This window comes from Marmota flaviventris, chromosome 17 (genome assembly GCF_047511675.1).
Source record: "Marmota flaviventris isolate mMarFla1 chromosome 17, mMarFla1.hap1, whole genome shotgun sequence".
In the NCBI taxonomy this organism is placed as follows: domain Eukaryota; kingdom Metazoa; phylum Chordata; class Mammalia; order Rodentia; family Sciuridae; genus Marmota; species Marmota flaviventris.
The window spans coordinates 44,655,307-44,678,646 of record NC_092514.1 but is presented as its reverse complement, the minus strand read 5'-3'; the positions used below and the strand labels follow the sequence as shown (position 1 = coordinate 44,678,646).

At 38.3% G+C, this 23,340-nt stretch overlaps 1 protein-coding gene across 6 annotated transcripts in view; it reads right to left on the bottom strand.

The window, feature by feature from the left end:
• The window catches only part of LOC139701341 (inactive serine/threonine-protein kinase TEX14-like), a 74,677-nt gene that overhangs the window by 11,321 nt on the left and 40,016 nt on the right, over window positions 1-23,340 (bottom strand). For 5 of the 6 annotated variants that reach the window (XM_071603451.1, XM_071603446.1, XM_071603447.1 and 2 more), the window contains 14 exons: window positions 22,791-23,340; window positions 21,258-21,361; window positions 18,445-18,570; window positions 18,154-18,242; window positions 16,876-17,157; window positions 15,250-15,350; window positions 13,989-14,108; window positions 12,402-12,468; window positions 10,774-10,855; window positions 7,966-8,028; window positions 6,717-6,844; window positions 5,908-6,113; window positions 3,406-3,502; window positions 1,737-1,811 (listed from right to left, as the gene is read on the bottom strand). The exon at window positions 22,791-23,340 is cut by the window's right edge and continues 361 nt beyond it. In XM_071603451.1, coding sequence (XP_071459552.1) covers window positions 1,737-1,811; window positions 3,406-3,502; window positions 5,908-6,113; window positions 6,717-6,844; window positions 7,966-8,028; window positions 10,774-10,855; window positions 12,402-12,468; window positions 13,989-14,108; window positions 15,250-15,350; window positions 16,876-17,157; window positions 18,154-18,242; window positions 18,445-18,570; window positions 21,258-21,361; window positions 22,791-23,340 — 2,090 coding nt within the window. The remainder of the gene's footprint in view (window positions 1-1,736; window positions 1,812-3,405; window positions 3,503-5,907; window positions 6,114-6,716; window positions 6,845-7,965; window positions 8,029-10,773; window positions 10,856-12,401; window positions 12,469-13,988; window positions 14,109-15,249; window positions 15,351-16,875; window positions 17,158-18,153; window positions 18,243-18,444; window positions 18,571-21,257; window positions 21,362-22,790) is intronic. The other variant, XM_071603449.1, reaches the window with a different exon arrangement.

Below are 23,340 nucleotides of genomic sequence, written 5' to 3'. Positions count from 1 at the left end.
ACACAGCTGCTACACTGGAGAAAGTGAGAGAGGGTTCACATGTGGTAACTACAGTAGAAGGACAGCAGGATCCACGGGCAAGTATTGATTACAGTCAAACTTGCAAGTACCTATTTAAGCCTACTTTGTATTTCTGGAAAATTATGCCATTGCTAAGGAACAAATGATACTAAAAATCTACTTAAGCAGTACACATGTGGGATAACCTCCAATCTCAACAGTTCTGTTATTTTAAGAAGAGCAACTACAGAGGAAGAATTTGCCGAGATTAACTAGAGAGTCTCAGAGGTAGAAAGTAGAGAGGTAGGGGTATGGGCCTAAGAGCCTGACCCATAAAAGCCTGTGACCTATATGACCCTGTGGCACTGAAGGCAAGGTTAAGTGAGGCAACAAAAGGCTATAGGGTTGGGGGTGTGCTCAGTGGTGCAGCACTTGCCCAGCATGTGCAAGGCCCTGGGTTTAATCCCCAGTACTGCAAAAATAAAATAAAAAAGGAAAGGGCCTGTAACTACGGGAAAAGAAACCAAGCAAGGAAGGTTTTAGAAGCTGACTGGATCCACTTAAACATGTCAAAGAACAGGGTCTGAGGGTTATAAGGAGACTAGAAGGCAGCTGGTCCTAGAGTCAGACCAATAAGCTCTCACTTCTTATGAGACTCAAAACCTCAGAGACTCTGAAAACCAACTAGTGTCCAGGAAGTTCTCTACAAGCTCCATAGCAAGAATAGGACCATCAAAAATACAATTAAACTCTCACAAATCTGGGGAAGAGGCATCCCCTAAGGGCAAGGGGATGGTCCATCAAGCTGCTGGGGAAGCAGACTACCTGCCTGCAAATTTTTCGATAACCTTGCATCATTTCTTCACACCAACCCAAATGTAAATAAAATTGAGTTGGTACTACTCAGTCTCTGCCTGAAATGGAAAATTCTAGTCTCATTAAATTTTATGACACTGACTCTTAGGAAAGGGATTTACCCACAATTTCAATACTTTGAATGCCTCCACTCAGGCCTCCAAGGAATGGCTGGTTTGGTTTAAAAAGGAGATAAGAGTTTCTTTAATAAAAGAAGTTTATCATCATAAATCATTTTAATATTTTTATTTCCCCTCACAATCATCACCATTGCCTTTAAGAAACAAAATGTAACAGATTCAGGCCAATATCCCAGCTAAGTTGTTGTGGTCCCTTTTATTGGAAAGCTGTCCCTTTCTGATTTTATCATTCAACCAGAACTTTGTAGGCCCTTTCTATTAGTGCCCACATCTGAGATAAGGAAACCATGCTGTGGTCAGTGACAATAACTGACAAGACCAAGTGTATTTTGTATTAAATGTTCCTGTTATGGTTTAGGTCTGGAATGTCCCCCACAATCTTCTGTGTTAAAGGTTTCATTCCCAGTGCAGCACTGTTTAGGGAGAGGTTTGGGAAAATGATTGGATCATGAGGGTTCTGACTTATTATTAGTAGGTCACTGGGGGCATGTCCTTGGGGACTTTATCTTGTCTCTAGTCCCTTCTTCTGTCTTTCTCTCTGCTTCCCGGTTGCCACAAATTGAGCAGCTTTCCCCTACCACACCTTTTCACCATGATATTCTGTCTCACCTCAGGCCCAGAGTAATGTAATTGGTCAATCATGAAATGAAACCATGAGCCAAAATAAACCTTTCCTCTTCCGAGTTGTTTGTGTCATATACTTTAGTCACAGTGATGAAAAGCTGGCTAACAGTCTCTTACCAATTTCGTCAAGTAGCTCCTGAGATGGTGGTGGTAGCTCATCAATGTGATGCTGTGAAATGGCTTCCATTAGTTCTTTAAAAAGATAAAGGGAGAAATGACTTAACACCTTCCTGAATCTGAAGTGGACTTTTCTAAGCCCCCTCATGAATTTGACTGAGGATTTCCAATGATGAAATAAATAAAGGGTGAAAGAAAGTCTTTTATATAACAGTCCTAATAGATACCTCCTTCTCTTAAATGATTTTCTTAGTAGAGACCTCTCTTATTCTATCCCACTTACCTCAGTATTGGTTGGCCTGTGCCCCTTCCTTTGCTAAGGATATTTGAAGTAGGTTCTTACTAAGAGGCTGGGAGGTCCAATCTGGATCAGAATTGCTTAAGGAATATAGAGGTTATAGACCAGCCAAAATGGACAAAACACAAAGTAGAAGGCCTTTGTCTATAAATTTTCAGGCCAGGGGATATAAAAGCAACTGTACTTCAGGTCTTGCCCCAAGAGCTCAATTATAATAACAACCCCTCAATATAAGACAAAATCCATTCCCGGAGGGAAAATTTCAAGAGTTGTTCCAAAGGCTTAAGATATTAAAATTAATGTAATGAAAGCAAGAGTTGTAAAAACATCAGATCCTTTGGGCTGAGGATGTAACTCAGTTGTAGAGCACTTGTCTAGCATATGTGAGGCATGGGTTCAACTTCCAATACCACACCACCCACCAAAAAAAAAAAAATCCTTAACAGTATCAGACCCTTTTGATTAAAAAACTGTCTTCTAAGAATCTGTCCTGAGAAAAGGATCAGAAGTATAGTTAAAGATTTATGTATACAGAGCAAAAAGTTGGAAAGCAACATAAATCTTTGACATTAGGAAAGAGTTAAATAACATTGACTATTAAATAGAATGGACTTTAAATAGAATGGATTATTATGTAGTTATTTTATATATATATATATAAAATATATATATAAAATATATATATATAAAATATATATATAAAAATAAATAGTTTTTAATGACAAGGGAAAATACTCAAAATGCAGTTATTCCTCAGTATCTATAAGGGACTGATTCTAGGATCTCTTCTACCTGTGGGTATCAAAATTCATGGACACTTAAGTCTCTTACATAAAATGGTACAGTATTTGCATATAATCTTTGTATATCCTCCCATATACTTTAAATCATCTCTAGATTACTTAAAACAATAATACATTATAAATGCTATGTAAATAGTCATTTTACTGTATTGTTAAGGGAATAAGAACAGAAAAAGAGCATATACATGTTCAGAACAATTTTCTTCAAATATTTTTGACTTGCTGTTGGTTAAATTTGTGGATGTGGTACTCACAGAGAAGGAGGTTAAGTACATATCATCAAGGAAAAAAAGCAGTCTAGAACTGATATGCAACTATGCTATTTTTTAATATATTTCTAAATCTGTGAGAAAGATATATACTAAAATTATACATGAAATTAAAAAATTACAGTTATATAATTATTTTATTTTTTAAGCTTTGCTTTATTCTCCAAGTTTTCTATAACAAATCTGTTTCACAATCGGAGGAAATAGCATTTTTGTTTGAACCAAATATAGCTTCGACTTAAGTCTCCTTAAATTGGCTAACTATTATGAACTTCTACTTTGATATGACACACAGGTACCTTTAGGCAGGCTCCTTCTCTGGGTGGCTTGGGTTGATGTGTCAGATGTGGTAGCCATATTAGAGGAACCAACTACAGCACATGCAGACAATCTTTTCTACAAGTGAGATGTAAAAATAGCAACTGACACATGTGTTGAGTAAAAAAGTACATGCAGTTCAATCATTTCCACTTTTTAAAGAAATATTTTTTAGTTGTTGATCAACCTTTATTTTATTTATTTATTTTTATGTGGTGCTGGGGATCAAACCCAGTGCCTCACACATGCTAGGCAAGTGCTCTACCACTAAGCTACAACCCCAACCCTTATTTCCACTTTTTTTAAAAATTGATTTTATTTTTTATATACATGACAGCAGAATGCATTGCAATTCTTATTACACATATAGAGCATAATTTTTCATATCTCTGTTTGTATAATAAAGTATGTTCCCACCAATTCATGTCTTCATACATGTACTTTGGATAATGATATCCATCACATTCCACCATCATTGCTAACCCCTTGCCCCCTCCCTTCCACTCCCACACCTCTGCCCTATCTAGAGTTCCTCTATTCCTCCCATGCTCCCCCTCCCTAACCCTCTAGGAGTCAGGCTCCTTAGAGAAAACATTTGGCATTTGTTTTTTTTGGGATTGGCTAACTTCACTTAGCATTATCTTCTCCAACTCCATCCATTTACCTGCAAATGCCATGATTTTATTCTCTTTTATTGCTGAGTAATATTCCATTTGTATATATGCCACATTTTTTCAGTAGATCCATTCATCTAGGTTGGTTCCACAGTTTAGCTATTGTGAATTGTGCTGCTATAAACATTGATGTGGCTGTATCCCTATAGTATGCTGTTTTTAACTCCTTTGGGTATAGACTGAGGATAGGAATAGCTGAGGCTGGGTCACATGGTGGTTCCATTCCCAGTTTTCCAAGGAATCTCCATACTGCTTTCCATATTGGTTGCACCAATTTGCAGTCCCACCAGCAATGTATGAGTGTGCCTTTTCCCCCACATCCTCGCCAATACTTATTATTGTTTATCTTTATAATAGTTGCCATTCTGACTGGAGTGAGATGATATCTTAGAGTAGTTTTGATTTGCATTTCTCTAATTGCTAGAGATGATAAACATTTTTTCATATATTTGTTGTTTGATTGTATATCCTCTTTGAGAAGTGTCCTTGGCCCATTTATTGATTGGGTTATTTGTGTGGTTTTTTGGTACTTAGCTTTTTTTTTTGAGAGAGAGTTTTTTAATATTCTTTTTTTTTTTAGTTTTCAGTGGACACAACATCTTTATTTTATTTTTATGTGGTGCTGAGGATCGAACCCAGGGCCTTACATGCACTAGGCGAGTGCTCTGCTGCTGAGCCACAACCCCAGCCCATTCACTTTTTTATCTAGTAAGTTAAACTCATTCAACAGACCTCCTCTGGAAGCCTTCTCATCCCTTTCTGCCTCAGTACTTACCTCTGTGTTACATTAGGCCTCTCTTTCTCTCTAGACAATGAGCAACTCTGAAGAAAAGTATATGTCTTAGATGACTGGAAGAGGGTCTGACATGATGCCTGGCACTCAGAATCTATTTAGTCAACAGTCTGTTGAATAAAAGGGTAAATTCCTTACCATTTCCCAACTCCTTTATTTATTTATTTAGCTGTACTAAGGATTGAACACAGGCCTTATGCATGATAGGCAAGTGCTGTACTATTGAGCTATATGCCTATTCCTTTTTATTTTTGAGACAGAGTCTCACCAACTCACTCAGGCTGGCCTCAAACTTGCAATTCTCTTGCCTGAGCCTCCCAAATATCTGGGATTATAGATGTGCACCACTGTACTTGGTTCATTTCTTTAGATCTGAGTAAATGTTTTGTGAGCCTAATGCCCAAAGAAGATGACAATTAATTTTTTCATTGAGGGCCAAAGCAAATAATCAATCTGTCCATAGACGATACTATTAGTAAGCAGTATGAAGTAAGAAATCTGTAGTTTTCTCAAAAAAAATATACACGTAAAATATGAGAGAGACATGGGGCTGGGATTGTGGCTCATTGGTAGAGCACTTGCCTCATACATGTGAGGCACTGGGTTTGATCCTCAGCACCACATAAAAACAAATAAACAAAATAAGGATATTGTATCCATTTACAACTAAATAATATATATTAAAAAAAAAAACACTAGGGAGATAGAGAGGAGGAAAAAAGAGGTCAAAAAAGGATAGGATACAATTAAGTGTTTTTCCTGCAGATTATCAGTTCAGGAGTTCAGAGAAGAGGAAAAGCAATCAATACTCTCAGGGAAGTAACCAATGGATGCATCAAAGAGAAAGTAAATAAGCCTCCTACAATACAGATTTAGGCAAAGAGCCCCAGGGAAGCCTGGAGAAGAACCAGCTTATTTCTTGCTGTGTAATTAATTTGGAAAAATCTTGGCCCTTCATATCTCTGAGCCCCTTGGGCTGATCCTGTGAGAGTATAAAGCAGAATTGGTAAACTTACCAGATTGATCAGTTTTGGAGCAGGAGAGTCAGAGGAAGTAAGGAGAGAATCCAGGCTCTTTGCTTTTTCTCGAATGGTTATAAATTTATCAGAAAAAATTCGAATAGATTCTTGGCTATTCCAGCAAGAGGTAGACCTTGTTTGATCCTGAAGTGTGATACTTTCTAGGCAGTCTTTATACTGACTGTCAGATGAAGAAATTGACCCTATTGGAGAAAAAAAGGTGGTTAGTGTCTGAATTCTTTACATTACAAATGAAACACTCAAAATTCTTTAACTATGCAGATTTCCCAAAGTTGCTAACAACTGAAATAATCACTAATCTGAGACCTAGCTCCTCAAGTTATAAAAAATGAGAATATTTAAACCTGGCTATCAAAATAAAATAAAGGGAAATTAGACCACAAATATACTGGAAATATGGACACTAAAGAAAATATATTTGATGCTGGCTGTATATGGTTGTAGGACTCAAGAACTATAGATATTTAAGCACTGTTTGTTTTAAATTGAAAACTCTATAGACAATCAAATTTCTACACTAAATTCAGTAGTGCTCAGAGTACAGAATAGACCCTACATTTGCATGTCCCTACTACTGTAACAGCGACTTAATCATCACCACCACCACTACAACCACCACTACCTTGCCTCCCATGGGATTATTCCCTCCAGCTTTGGCCCTAAGTAAATACTTTTGGTCTGGGAGAAAACAGCCATCAGGTCTGATCTCCGGCCTGACTTCCCAGAGCTAATGGGCAGAGGTTGTGAGTTCGTTTCCCAAAACACTTCTCCCTGTTCATGATTACCTGGGCTAAGTGGAGTGCTGACACTAGTAGGTGCATGGTTTATTTTGGGTGTCTTGCATGAGGCTTTCTTAAAAGAGCTATCTTGTTCATAGGAGATACTAGACAGGTCTTGAATATCTGTCAATGATCTAAAGAATTAAGAGAACACACAGTAATTCTGAGAAGATGTTTAGAAAAATCAAGTAATATATTCTTGACAAGAATTTTTTTTTTTGGGGGGGGGGTACCAGGGATTGAACTCAGGGGCACTCAACCACTGAGCCACTTCCCTAGCCCTATTTTGTATTTTACTTTGAACTTGTGATCCTCCTGTTTTAGCCTCCCAAGCTGCTGGGATTACAGGCATGCACCACCACACCCAGCAACAAGAATTTTTAAAGTATATTCTTGACAAAAATCTTTGTCAATAGATCAGAATTAAAGAATGTCTTAAACAGAATGTCAGAGTCAGGTACAGTGGCATGTGCCTACTGTCTCAGGTATTTGAGAGTCCAGGAGTTCAAGACCAGCCTGGGCAGCAAAACAAGACTCTGGGTCAAACAAGAAAAAAGAAAAGGAGGAGGAGATGCAGGGAGAAGAGGAGGAGGAAAAAGAGAAGAAAAAAAAAGAAAGAGGAAGAAGATAAGGATGAGGATAAGGAGAAGGAGGCGGGAAGAAAGAGAGGGGGGAAAAGGAGAAGGAAAGGGAGAAGGGAAAGGCAAAGAGGGAGAAGTGTGAGGGGAAGTAGGAAGGAGAAGAGGGAAAGGAAGCCAGATGAGGAAAAGGAGGAGAGAGAATATTAGAGACACCTTAAAAAAGAAATACTAACTTTAAAGACATCTTGGCAGCTAAAAATAGATAAAAGGATATTTATGTGGAAGGCAGATTTAATCTATCACAAACATAAACTTTTATTACCATCATCACCATCACTATATTTCCTTGATTATAAGATGCTATTAATTATAAACCACATCATCAGTTTAGTAACAGTTTCCTGGTAAATGAAGGAACATACATTAAATCCACACATAAAAACTCAAAGATGTATATTCTTTTTTTTTTTTTTTAGTTGTCTATGGATCTTTATTTTATTTATTTATATGTGGTGCTGAGAATTGAACCCAGTGCCTCACACATGCTAGGCAAGTGCTCCACCACTGAGCTACAACCTCAGCCCAACATGCAGATTCTTACAACAAGGAAATATTATTTCCATAAAACCAATACTTTACACAAGCATTCTTAGGCTACTCTTTGGTGGCCATACATGTCTTTCTCTTTCAGTTCCTTTGGTGATTCCTTTAATGTCTCTTCTTGTTTACCTTCAGTACTGTGAGGGATAAAGAAAGAAAATCAATGTCAACCAAATGCACTAAGTTAATACAAGAGACCAGTTTATTGACCCAGTAAGAAACAGTAGAAAGCGCACAAAGCTAAAAGTGAAAAGTGTGGGTTCTGACTCTACTTCTAACTAGCTACAAGTTCTCTGATATGTCTGGGCCTCAGTTCTTCTTCAGAGATTGACTACTCTATAAGGGTCAGCCCAGTCCTGAAATCAACCAATAACTCAATATGACAATGAGGAAATTCCTAAGAAAATCAATGGAGCACAGGAACTTTGTAGGGAGGTAAATGTTGGAGCAAGGGGCACAACTAAGAAGATTTAGCAACTATGAGACAGCTTCCTGCTATAGAATACCAAGAAAGGTCAAGAGAGGCTTGTGCCAAAAAATGGCAAGAAAATATTGAAGATGAACTTGGCCCATTTCTATTTCAACTAATATTTAAGATTCAATTTCTATACTCACTGAACACTAACTATAAGCAGATCCCATGCTAAATTCTTCCATGTTTTAACATTTTTAATTTTTGCAACAATCCTGTAAGACCAATGGTATAAAGGAAAGAATGTGGATTTTAGGTTGACTTTTAACTTTATTAATTCTGTTCACCAAAATGTATCTCCTCCTAGGCACACAGTGAAACAGCACATTTTGGGGCTCTTAATTTACATAAATGATTATAAGACTTGTTTTAACCAATGAAATATGAGTGAAAGTAATGAGTTACTTCTGGACAGAGACTTGAAAAGTCTGTGCACAATTCACCAGGTTCCATTTTTCCTGTCTTGGTGATCAAGGATGCACAAAGATGGCGCCTCCCTGAGTCCACATCCCTAATAAAAGGTTATATAGTTCAGAACATCCCTGGACAACCTATGAGCCATGAATATGAAGCATGAACAAGAAATAAACTTTTTTCAGGCTTGGTAGTGTACACCTTTAATGCCAGCTAGGAGGCTGAGGCAGGAAGATAAAATTCAAAGATAGTCTCAACAATTTATCGAGGCCCTAAGCCACTAGATAAGACCCTGTCTCAAAACAGAAAATAAAAAGGGATGGGGGGCTGTGGCTCAGTTTGAGAATGCTTCCCCGGCACATGTGAGGCCCTGGGTTCAATTCTCAGCACCACATACAAATAAATTAAATAAAAGTCCATCAATGACTAAAAAAAATATTTTTAAAAAAAGGGGGCCTGGGGATGTGGCTTAGTGATTAAGTGCCACTGGGTTCAATATCTAGTACCCTTCCCCCCAAAAGAAAGAAACTTCAGTTGTTTTAAACCACTAAAATTTAGGGGTCTTATATAGTATAATCTGCTCAATCCTGAATGATTAGAAATGTGAACTTAGAAATATTTAAACTTTCTGAATTTTGTCCCACCCTCACCACATCTTTGTTTTTTTTTTTGGCGGAGGCGGTGGGGAGGGGGGTGGTACACAGATTGAACTCAGAAGCATTCAACCACTGAGCCACATCCACGGCCCTATTTTGTATTTTATTTAGAGACAGGGTCCTACAGAGTTGCTTAGCTGGCTTTGAACTCACAATCCTCCTGCTTCAGCCTCCTGAGCTGCTGGGATTACAGGCATACCTACCACGCCCTACTATTTTTAATAATTCTAACATTTTCAAGAATTTTATGTAAATGGAATCAAACAATAAATAACTTTTGGGGATATCTTCTTCCTGTAAGCATAATTCTCTACAGATTTATACATGTGTGGGCTGGGGATGTGGCTCAAGCGGTAGCGCGCTCGCCTGGCATGTATGCGGCCCAGGTTCGATCCTCAGCACCACATACAAACAAAGATGTTGTGTCCTCTGAAAACTAAAAAATAAATATTAAAACTCTCTCTCTAAAAAAAAAAAAAAGAGAGAGATTTATACATGTGTTGCATGTATCCATAGCTCATTCCTCTTTAATGCTGAGTAGTACCCTTTGGTATAGATGTTCCACAGTCTGGTTCATCATACATATGATGATGACATGTGGGTTTCTGATTTGGAGTTTTTACAAATGCATTTTCCAATAAATATTTGTGTACATTTTTTATATATTTGTTTTTAAGTTGTAGTTGGACATAATACCTTTATTTTATTTATTTACTTTTATGTGTGCCAAGGATCGAACCCAGGGCCTTGCACATGCTAGGCCAGTGCTCTCCTGCTGAGCCACAACCCCAGCCCTGGGTACATTGTTTTATTGTAAACACTAAGTCTTCATTTCTCTAGGACAGATGCTCAGAAGTTACAGAATTACTTTTAATTCCAATTTCAACATTCTTTATTTTATTATTTTATTTTTTTGTAGATGGACACAATACCTTCATTTATTTATTTTTATATGGTGCTGAGGATCAAACCCAGTACCTCATACGTGCTAGGCAAGCACTCTATCACTGAACTACAACCCCAGCTGTCAACATTCTTATCCCTATTTACAGATGAGGATACAGAAGAGGGAAGGGACATGTTACCAAGGTCACATGAATAGAATGTCAGAGTCAGGATCTGCATACAGATAATGATTTCTACCCCTTAAATTCTGTTCAACAAGTCCTAAAAAAGTTAAGGTGTTCAAAATTAATATTTGTAAGATAGGGGAAAACACATTTGAAAACAAGTAATGAATGCATAAGTATGTGGCTTTCTCAACATTAACATTGCTTCTGAGTATGAAACTGAATAAGACACAATGCCCATATGTTTGTATAAGATACAATAGTCCATACCTTTGTATAGTTTGGAACTGAGGCCTGGTCAAAATCTCAGCATTCCTTCCAAGGATTTTTCTCATTTGGAATATTTCCTTACCTTAAAGAATAAAGAAATGTATTTTTACTAATACAGATTATTATCTTCATTTTCTAGAATTTTCCTTGATCTAGTCTAGAATGAAAAATAATCTGCATAGAAAAGTACTTCCCTATTTGGGTTTGAATTGAATGTTGTATAGAAGGTTTTTTGCTCTGAAAGTTTATTTTCCTTGATCAGAGGGGAGAACTATATTCTGACACTCAGAATACAATTAAGCTATTTACTGGCCTTTCAGTTATAACCACACAGTTATTTCTAGAGACAAATGTTGTTTGTCTTTTCAAGAATGCTAACTGACCCAGTTCCAGTCAATGGACACCAGGGGGCGTTGAAACCAAGAATGGTTTGTTCACTAAAGCTACCAAACAGAAAATATTAGTTGGGCATTCCCAGAGAGTTAACTGTGCCTCTTAGCCATCAAATATCCTCTAAAGTGAGGGGGCAGAGAGTGGGGTCTTGAATATGAGGAGCTAGTTCGACTGTCTTGTTTTCCTTAGCATCAAATGTCTGAAGTTATTCCTCCCCAATTCTCAGGAAAATACTTTCCAGATATCTAGGCAAATAGAAGTAGTATCCATTTTCCTTACCAGTATTAACTATTCTAGTTTATGAAGATGGGGGCATACAGAGCAGCCTGCCCTGATTCCAAATGCTTCAAACTCCCCATACCTATCCTACTCCTTAGGGGCAGGTGATCTGGTAGGCACTAGGAATGCATACCAGAATAATCCCACTTTTAGCAGATAGATACCAAGAAGCTCTAAAACACTCACCAGTAGAGAAACATTGGGGTTCTTCTTCCTTCAACATTCCCCCCCACCTTTTGTACTTGGGATGGAATCCAGGGGAGCTTTACCTCTGAGCTGCATGCCTAGTCCTTTTTATTTTTTGAGACAGAGTCTTGCTAAATTGCAAACTTGCAATTCTCCTACCTCAGTCTTCAAGTTGCTGGGACTATAGGCATGTACCACTGTGTCCAGCTTCCTGTGACTCTCTTAAAACGATAAACACGTAGATAGCATAAACTTTTAAAAAATATTTCCTAATAAGCACAACTAGAACCGAAGAGATTTTTTAAAAGTCTGACCCCCTCTCCTTTATACTAGGGGAGAGTGGGGCCCTGGGATGAAGTGGCTTGTTCAAGGTTACGCAGAAAAAAATTGATGGCAGAACAATAGTTTAGAACCTATCATGTGGAGCTGGGGATGTGCCTCTGTGGTGCAGTGCTTGCCTACCATGTGGAAGGCCCTGGGCTCAATCCCTAGTATTGTACAAATAGTATTGATTATATATATATATATATATATATATATATATATGTGTGTGTGTGTGTGTGTGTGTGTATATGTATATATGTATATCATTAGGCTGGTGAGGAGCAGAGGAGTCAATCTAATAAGGGGAGATCACTGTGCCTTGTTTTCTTCATCTGCAAAATGGTCTTGATGAAGTTATCTCTAAGGTCACTTCCAGCTCTACATATCCATGATCCAAAAGAAAGCAAAGGCGAATGGCTATCAAATGAATCTGCCCTAGGGCTTACCACAGACTGGAGGTTGGGCAAAGGCACCTTGTATTTCTTCAAAGTCCTTTTCTATGGGACTTGAGGTCTACAAAGAATAAAAGAAGAGTAAAGAAAGAAGATTCAATTGAGGCATAAATATAAAAAATTTCAGAAGGAACTGAAAAATTATTGAAAACTATTGAAGCTGGGTAAGAGTTCCATTGGGCAGAGCATACTGTTCTTTCTGACTTTTATTTCTTTTTCTTTTTCTTTTGTGGCACTCAAGCCCTTACACATGGTAGGCAAGTGCTTTACCATAGCCCTCTTGATCCTAAAGTCCCTACATCTTTTATAGGAAAAGAACAAACCTGCTTCACAGATATTATTTATTTATGGTATTTCTCTCAGCAACAAGCCATCCCTCCATCTCCTATTGTGAAGAGGAATTTTGTGACTTTATTTATATCCCTCTCTCCTGCTCATTCCAATCTCCCAACAAATTAGAAGAGAGGACATGTATGTGTGCTATGTGTATCCTACATGAGTGTGTATGTTTTAAAAATATTTTTACTAAAGATTTATTAATATTTCAGTCTATGCACAGTTAAATAAAGAATACTTAAAGGATTGTTAATAAGGGAAAACTGTTCCGGGTTTTCAGAAGTGGAAACAAGTAATAATCATACTTTCTAAAATGTTGTTGTTATTGTTGTCAATGGACCTTTAGTTTATTTATTTATGTTATGCTAAGAATCGTACCCAGTGCCTCACACATGCTAAGCAAGCACTCTACCACTGAGCTACAACCCCAGCCCATGTAATAATTATACTTTTGATGCATTCTGAATTCTTCTTGTCAGTCAAATGCTGTGACTTTCCTTTCCTCCACCCCACCTTTCATATTGATAAAAAGATTTTCCAAAACAGTAGCAGAGATTGGGGAGAGATGGGGAAGAAATCATATAAGTAATAAAAGAATCCAATTAATTTCATTTTACATGTGAAAATACTCTGTACAAGCAGGTTCATGCAAAAGCTAGTAGACTCCCAAGAAAACCTGAGTACTGAACAGTCTCATGTTTTTTGCTGAATGCTTCCTTCTGTCCTGGTTCTCCTGCCACTAAAGCTTGGCAAACTGGATTTAATTACTTACATCTGCAAGCCACCAGTTCTTCGTAGATAAGAATGACAACTTTGTTCTTTTCCCCACAGAAAAAACACATGAATCAGACACCATGAATGAAAGAAAGTATTTAGAAAAAAGTACAAAGTGCTGTACAGATGCAGATACCTTAATTTGGGGGAGAAATTGCATATGACCTTTCATTTTAAAAACTCTTATTTTTCAAAATTTTAAAATCATGTATGCAAACACTAGTAAGTGGGCATTGGATACGTCTATGTGTAAACTAGTTTTCTTAATTAAAATGATCTATTTTTTTAAAAAAGATTTTTTAGTTGTCAATAGTCCTTATTTATTTATATGCAGTGCTGAGAATCGAACCCAGGGCCTACACGTGCTAGGCAAGCACTCTACCACTGAGCTACAACCCCAACCCAATAAAAATGATTTAAAAGGAACAAAGCAAAAGAAAAACTTGAAAACATACTGAATGTGATTTTTACCTCTAGAGCTAAGTTTTCTTGAACAGTAGAGGAGTAAAAATACTCATATTCTGGAGTTAAAAATTCATCTGTTATGTCCTCAGAAGATTCTGGTGAACAAGTTGATTGCACAGATTGGTCCTATTAATAATACAGGAAATCACTTTTAAGTCGCTATTTATTATAAGCAAATGTCTTTACAGCAAAACACAGTGTTAAAAAAATGTCATCTAAAACTACCCAGCAGTCAGCTCATGCACTTAACTTGAGTACTCTGCCTGCCTTTGTGGTGGGTTAAGGTGGTTATGAACTGCTGGGAGTAAGTATGGAAGAACAATATTCCTGAGTCTCAGCATCTAATATGCAGAATGGGTGCAGATTAGGGAAACACTGCTCAAAACTCTTTGACAACTCAAGCTGGAGATAGAATTTAAACACCCTGATCCCTCAAAGGCACAGAAATGGTCTGCATGTTGGCATCATGGTACACATGAGGAGACTGAGGCTCCTTAGTACTTGGAAGTCCTTCAGGTATTACAGTTTAGAGGCAAGAGAATGAGCATGACTTTTGGAACAACAATGCAATCTCAATAATAAAAAATAAAATCTAAATATTAAAAAGTACAGAGCATATCCATTCTACCCTTCCTTTTTCTGCTTATTTTGCTACATTGAAGCCCTGACTACCACAGCATCAGTCAACTTTCTTTTCCCTACCTTCAGACATCTCTTTGCAGACATTTTGTGACTTATTTCCTTGGACACTGCTTTTGCTGCACCCTTTCCCTCCTAGTACACTTAATAGTTGTCACATTGAAATTTCTCAGATAAGCCTAGTCTCTCCCATACTAAAGGGAGGCTCCTTCCTTGACCTGCTTGTTCAGCTCAATGTAGCATGCCCTTCCAGTCCTCACATGAGAGAAAGAACAAATTATCCTGAGTGCTCTGTACAATATGATTAAATACAATGCTGTACCGGATTCTTCAAAAGACTTTACATTTTATCACTACTGTATTTTTATTTGTGTCATTATCAATTGCTCTCTATATTCTATAAACAGTCATGGCCCTGTATAGTCTAATTTTTTTTTTGTGGTACTGGGGATTGAACTCAGGGCCTTGTGCATGCGAGGCAAGCATTCTACCAATTGAGTTATATCCCCAGCCCCTCTATCTCTAACTTCTATAGATATTATTTTGGTGTCATAATATGTAATGACAACTTTGCTCTTCTATATTAGGTCCTTGGGCTCAACTTGGTTCTCCAGACCATATTACTTACACTGTAGGATTTCTCAACTGCCACAGATGCATCAGAACTTGCTTGAAAGGATTCACTATGCTCTGGCTGCTCATTTTTTCTGGGGGACAGGTGCCTGATACCTAATGATTATATTCACAATCAAGGTCATGGTCATGTAGTGATATTCAGATAACATTAAAGGGATAAAAGATAGTGTGAAAGAAGAGACACACAAGTATTCTGCCAAGGGTGTCCACATCCCATATGTTAGCTTTGTTGTAGAGAGCAGACACTGTTAGTTTAGCCTGGCCCAAAAAATGCAGCCCTGGATTATCCAACCTTTTGCCCAACCATTCAAGAGTGATACTTGGGACTAAGGATGTGGCTCAGTGTACAGTGCTTGCCTAGCAATATGAGGTCCTGGGTTCAACCCCCAGCACTGTGAAAAAAAAAGAAAAAAAGATACACACACACACACACACACACACACACAAAATCAAGCCTTATCTATCTATCTATCTATCTATCTATCTATCTATCTATCTATCTATATCTATCAGTACTGGGGATTGAGCCCAGGGGCACTTTATTACTGAGCTATATCCCTGACTCTTTTAAAATTTTCAGATAAGATCTCCCTAAGTCGCTTTAGGGCCTCGCTACATTGCTGAGGCTGGTCTCAAACTTGCAATCCTCCTGCCTCAGTCTCCCGAACTGCTGGAATTACAGGTATGTGCCACTGTGTCCAGCAATGGTAATTTCAGGTGTTTTTAACTCACAACTGTGACATAATATCCCATGTCCTGATTGTAAGCAGATTACCAGGTGGAAATACAGTTATCATTTTTAACCTGTAAATCTATTAACTAATGACAGTAAATGTCGCTTATTGCTAGGTTCCTCTGGATTTATTTCTAGCTTAGAATAAAAGACAAAGGCTGGGCATAATAGCACACACCCGTAATCCTGGCAATTTGGGAGGTTGAGGCAGGAAATAGAAGGTTCAAAGCCAGTCTCAGCAATTTAGCAAGGCCCTACGCAACTCAGCAAGACCATCTCAAAATAAAAAAATAAAAATAAAAAGAGCTGGAAATGTAGCTCAGTGTAGCACCTCTGGGTTCAATCCCCAGTACCCTCCCCCCAAAAAAGCAAAGAAATGAGCAGTAGGAAGCCGTGGTCCACCTCCTCCCTCAGGTAACGAAGGTTCAGTTACTTGCTAGATTACCTCCAGGACCAGAGTCAGTAAATGAAGATAATTTTACTTCCTTTGGACAAAGGAATCTTGTTTCAGTAATAGAAAATCTTAAGAACCAGGCTCAGCGGCTCACGCCTCTAATCCCAGAGGCTTAGAAGACTGAGGCAGTTAAAGGCCAGCCACAGCAACTTAGTGAGGCCCTAAGCAACTTAGTGAAACCTTGCCTCAAAAATAAAAAGGTCTGGGGATCCCTGGTACAAAAAAAAAAAACAACTTATGAATCTCTGGATAGCTTTGTGTGAAGCACAGTGCGGTATAAGGGGTCTGCTGCTTTTCTTTGGAATTCAAGTTTCCCAGAAAGGTAAGAAAGGAAAGAGTATGAATCAAAGGAAATATGCCAGGTTTACTTATTTCTGAGAGCAGATAACTTGATAGAGTTCACCTAACACAATTCCCCCAACCAAACTTACTGGTGAATCTTTGAGGCTCAGGCTGTTTGCCGTGCTTGTCACTGTCACAGCCACTACTGTCCATTTTTCCAAATTTGACATTTCCTCCTGTCTCATCATTTTCCCTGTGATACACTACAACTTGCTTCCAGTCCATGTTTTGAGGGCCCTTAACAGGGGGCTGCATCAAAGGAGCAGGCTGATTTTCAGCTTCACTGTTTAAAGTCAAACTACTTTGAGGATGCCAAGGAGGTACTGTGAGCTGCCCAGTAGCTACTTTCTCTGCCATTTCTTTCACTTCCACTGGGCACAAAAGAAAGCAGTATTTAAAACATCACTATGAACATTGTAAATAAAAGCCTTCATCTTTAATGTATAATACTACTATAGCTCATATTGTAATAATGATTGCTTTTTTACAGTTATTATCTTCTCTTGCCCTGTTTGGCTTAAAGGGAAAACAAATGACAGAGCAAGGGAAGAGAATTTCAGTTGGTTAGCCTAAACAACACCCTTGTTGTTGAATTCCAGAGTAGATGGCAACAGAAAACTTGTAGATGGACTCTCCTACTAATTTAACAAGAAAAATGACATCTGAAATTCCCAGCCCATAGTAATTAATGAAAAGGATTCTATTTGAGTTTGTTTAGCCTTTGTAGACTATAGTGAGATTATATGTGTTTTCATTTCAAATGTTCTACACTTCTGTTCATGTCACTTAGTACTAGTATTAAAAAAACAGGCATATGTGGGGGCTGGGGTTCTGGCTTAGCAGTAGAGTGCTCACCTAGCATGTTCGAGGCCCTGGGTTTGATCCTCAGCACCACATAAAAATAAATAAATAAAATAAAGGTATTGTGTACAACCACAACTAAAAAATAAATATTTAAAGCAAAAAATCAAAAGAAATCCAGACATATCCTTTTAAAACTGGTTTACAGAAGGATATTGTACTGGATGTGTGAGAGCAACACTATATGATGATCTTCATTTCAAGGATGTTTATATATTAAATATCCATATTGTATATTGTTTTATTACACATGTTAACTTATACACATTTATATACATATAAATATTTCCTACAAAATCTAAAAATGAAAAATCATTTCCCTTTGATATTCTGTAGCCAGAAGGGTCTTGCTTTTAAAATGGAAAGATCTCAGAAGAAAAATATGGGAGGACTTTGCTGTGGCTTGAAACAGTGAAATACAGCCTGTGTACTTAGAAATATCAGTAAGATGAGAAATATATTTAAAATTTCATTTTGCCTAACAAAACCCATGAATTCATACTTACTTTTCCATTTTATGTGTATCTCTCCATCATCTTCATTATTTCTTGACTTTGTATTATAGATTTCAGAAGACACACCTTCTACACTGGTCCTAAATTACATAGGTATTGGAGGGAGGGAATGGGAAAAGGGTGGACACAAAAACATTTGTTCAAGTTCTTGACAGAACTCAAAGCCCACTAGTCTACTCAGACCTGTCCCCTACTTCAGCAGCTATTCCTAAAACAGCACTGACTCCTTATTACCACCAGAGGGCAAAGGACTCCCAGAGTTCAGACTGCAAGGTTTCTTACCTTGTAAAGCCCTGGCGAAGGCTGGGTAACCCAGCAGGTCTTTTTGAGTGGCTTGACTCCGGAAAGAGTATACTACTTAGCTGTGTGACTTGGGCTCGCTCACTGGTATCTCTAGGCCTTCCCTGGCTGGAAAATGAAAGGATTGGGCTAGAAGATCTCTAAATTTTTTTCCGTTTCTAAGTACAGATTTCATGATTCTAAAAATGCTCTTGGGTAATTTTCAAAAACAGAAGAAACCCACAATTGAAACAATTTCACCACACAGAGTCCATCTACCCCTCATTGCCACAAACCATAGGTGATAGCCCAGGTGACAGTTCTACTTCTACCCTTCCACAGAATTCTTCAGTAACAGGCCCATCTCTACATATGTGATAGCACAACCAACAACATTTGCAAAGATCCTGAAGAAGAATCCAACACCCTCAGTTTAGTCTCACCAAGTTCTGGACCCTGACTTTGCTGGGTCAGTTGTCAGACTGGCCAATGTCAGTCTCTCTAGATGAAACTTCCTAATATGCAAAATGATTATATACATTTTATCATCTATTAATCTAACTTCAAAAATGTGTGATCTGAATTCCCCATTGTCCAGAATGTATACACTCCAGGTAGACCAGAAGGTGGAGAAATCAGCTCTCATCAGCTTATTTAAAGAACTTTTTGACAACAACTATCAAGAATCTTCAAAATATTCAAACTCTTTGACCTAGTAGTTCTGCTTCTGGAAATCTATCCTGAGGACATAATCCAAAATGCAGGAAAAAAAATTTATTTGCAAGTCACTGTGTCCTTGTTCCTACATAAAAAATATTAAACAACCTAAAAATCTACAATGGGGGATAGCCAACAATTTCAAGAACAAGTTTACCATTTTTAAAAACAGCGAGGTGCTGTAGTGCACACCTGGTGCACTCCCAGCTTCTATGGAGGTCTGAGGAAGGAGGACTACAAATTGAAGACCAACCTGTGCAACATACTGTCTCAAATTTTTTTCACATTTTAAAAAGGGCTGGGGTGTACCTCAGTGGTAGAGCACTTGTGAGGCCCTGGATTCAATTCTCAGCAGTAAAAATAAATAAGTAAATAAATAAATGAGTGAAACTGATCTCATAGAAGTAGTAGAATGCGTAAAATGGTGGTTACCAGAGACTGGGGCTGTTAGAGGCAAAGGGCAGGAGAAGAAAATGGTTGGCCAAAATATATAATTATAGTTTTATGGAAGAAATAAATTATAGGAGATCTATTGGGCATGGTGGCAAATACCTATGATCCCTGGTACTTGGGAGAGTGAGGCAAGAGGATTAGAAGTTCAAGGCTAGTCTGAGCAACTCAGTGAGATCCTATCTCGAAGTACAAAATAAAAAGCGCTGGAGATGCAGCTCACTAGTGGAATACCCTGGGCTTAATCCCCAGTACAAAAAAAAAAAAGAGAGATCTGTTGTATAGCAGGATAACTACAGTTAACGACGATATATTCTTCAAAAATGTATAATGGGAGAGTATAATAGGAACATTATGTGCTCTTACCACAAAAATGATAAGTTATGTGAGGAATTTAATTGATAATTACCTAGATTTAACCATTCTACAATGAATATATACCTCAAAACAGCATGTTGGGGCTGGGGATGTAGCTCAAAAATAAAGTGCTTTCATAGCAGGCATAAGGCCTTGGGTCCAATTTCCAGCCCACCTCCCCCAATCACACAAATTATGCTGTATATGGTAACAGTGTTATCTGTCAATTTCTTTTTAGTTTAAAAATTATAAAAACAAACACATTTGGGGATAAGGGTTTAGTGCAGTGGGAGGGCAATTTCCTAGAAAGTGTGAGGTCCCAGCACCATACACACAAAAAGAAAACATATTTATTTCTTCTCTAGTAATTCCCTATATGTGCCTATTATTCCAGTAACTCAGGAGACTGAGGCCAGAGGATCAAGACTGAAGCCAGACTGGGCAACTGTCTCAAAAAAAAAAAAAAAAGGAGGCAGGTTAGGGAGCTGGGAATATAGCTCAGCGGTAGAGTGTCCCATGGTTCAATTCCCAGTACTGCAAAACAACAACTAATAATAAAAAATAATAATACCCCTTATATATTCTCCTACGAATTATCTGTGAGAAAGCCAATTCACTTCATTGGGCTGGAATGTAGCTCAATGGTAAAGTGTTTGCTTCACATGTGTGAAATCCTGTGTTCACTTCTCCAGTTCCAAAAAAAAAGAGAAAGAAAAAGAAAAAAAATATCCAACCAATTCACTTCATTGATATGGCTTGAAATCAGACACCCCAGAGTAACAGTGATGTTTAGCAACACATACTTTAAACAACCAACAATGCTGTTTTCTGATTAGTTTGATTTCTGAAGCACTGGTGAGTGAAATATCTGCCATTTCTTTCTTTCTCTCTTTCTCTCTCTCTCTCTCTTCTTTGGCATGGGGAAATTATTCAGAGGTACTCTACCACTGAGCCATATCCCCAGCCCTTTTTTGTATTTTATTTAGAGACAGGGTCTCACTGAGTTGCTTAGAACCTTGATAAGCTGTTGAGACTGATGCTTTGCTTTTGACAACTGATGAGTTCTGATTAACTTGCCAGCCACTTTGCCTGTGATATATCCTGTAAGTTTCCATTATGCTACTCTTTAAACTCTCTTGGTAGAAAGAACATACCAAAATCTGTTTCTGAATTACTCTTCTTCATTACTCACAATCTTTTGTCACTAAAAATATGAAGATCATTAAGTGGCCTCAAAGGCCACATGAGTCTAAAGACATAGTGACACAAAGAAAAATAAAATATTGACCCACCTACTATTTTGGTTCTTGCTTCTTTCCAAACTGTCGTTGGCTTCTTGAGTGGTCTGAGATTGCTCATCTGTGTTCTGTTTTCCAGGGCCACAAACAGTTGGCAGCTTACAAAGCAATAAATATATATTTCAGTGCTTTGATGAGGGAATTCTCTTCGCTTTCACCACCATTCAAAGCCATTCTTGCTAAATGTGTAGAAATTACCAGACCCACCATGATGATTTCTTTTTCTGTGTTTCTTATCTAGTAATCTTTCTCTTAGTTGGAGGACTTTATCTAGAAATGTTGGACTCCAAGAACCCAGTCCATACAGAATACAAATGGAAAATGCTCAGGAAAGTGTTTTGTTTTTTTTTTTTGCGGGCAGGGGGGAGGTGGGGATTGAACCTCAACCACAGAGCCATATCCCCAGCCCAATTTTGTATTTTACTTAGAGAAGTTGCTTAGCGCCTCACTTTTGCTGAGGCTGGCTTTGAACTTGTGATCCTCTGCCTCAGCCTCTTGAGCCCCTGGGATTACATGTGTAATCCATGTAATCCAGCAGTAAAGTGTATTTTTTAAATATTTATTTATTTTTAAATTTTAGGTGGACACAATATCTTTATTTTACATTTATGTAGTGCTCAGGATCGAACCAGTGCCTTGTGCATGCTAGGCGAGCACTCTACCACTTAGCTACAACCCCAGCCCAGTAAAGTGTATTTTTAATTTCTATTTTGTCTGCTCATGAAGGCAGCAGATCTTTGTGGTAGGAGCCCTGGGCTTGGGCATTAATCCAAGCTTCACTCAAGACTAATCTGAGAGAATCCTGTACTTCAGTTTCCTCATCCATAAAACAGGGACCATTAGTTCCTACCAGTGGGGATGTTATGAAATTAAAAATAAAGGCTATGATACTTTGGAAGTAGCAGAAGAAACGAAGTTTACATCCTTCATTCAAAAGAGAGATTTTGGAGGCTGGGATTGTAGCTCAGTGGTAGAGCGCTTGCCTAGCATATGTTGAGGCACTGGGTTCAATTCTCAGTACCACATACAAATAAATAAAATAAAGGTCCATCAACAAATGAAAAAAAAATTTTAAAAAGGAGAGATTTTTGGATCTGCTTTTCCAAACTTTAGCATAATTTTAACAAACTTAATTTCCTAGCTTACTGAAAATCAAAGCAACAAAAGTGGGAATTGGAGATGGCAGCAAGACACATAAAAGTGAGAGGAGACATCAAAAATGGTCACAAAGGATGAGCACGGTAGTATACACCTGTAATTCCAGTGACTTGGGAGGCTGAGGCAGAAGGATTGCAAGTTCAAGCCAACCTCAGCAACCTAGCGAGACCCAACAACTTAGCAAGATATTGTCTCAAAATAAAACATTTTAAAAGGGCTGGGAAGCTGGGCATGGAGGCGCACACCTGTAATTCCACCTGAAATAAAGCCTCTACTAGTTGGTGCTTTTATATGTCATTTCCTGCACATAAGTCAGGGGCCAAGTTGATCCTGGATCTAAGGCTGACCCTTCCTCCCACTCTGATTTACCTGTTGGCTGGTCTCTGGCTGTTCCCCAGTGCTTTCTTCAGATACTTGGGTGAAAGACTGCCAGCCACAGTCACTTCTTTTCTTGGGTTTTTTGCCCAAATGTCCCCCTTCAAAGCCTTTCACTGTTCTTGGAGACCTTGCCAGGGTTGGGCAATTGCCACTGGTGTCTGACTTGGGACTCCATGAGAGCTGCATGACAGGAGGAATATAACTCAAAGATGGGGGGCCCACGGCTGAAGGTGAGTCATAGGTGTCTGAAAACTCTCTTGAAGTAGCCCATAAAGACCTGCATGTTTCCTGCTCATTCTCTAACAACTCAAGTTCATCTATTTTCTGCTGGATGTTTCTCAGCAAATCAGCATTCTGGTGCATTAACGTCTGTGAAATCTTCAGATTCAGCACACACTTACTGATGTACTCCTCAGTCATGGACCTGCTGCTCACTTTGCCCTTGGCTTCTCTGGTTGGCTCAGGTAGGCTGAGTGAAGCAAGTGAACTATTTTGCCAGTACCCGAAGGAGAGCTCTGTGTCAACTTCTGAAGAGCTCTCA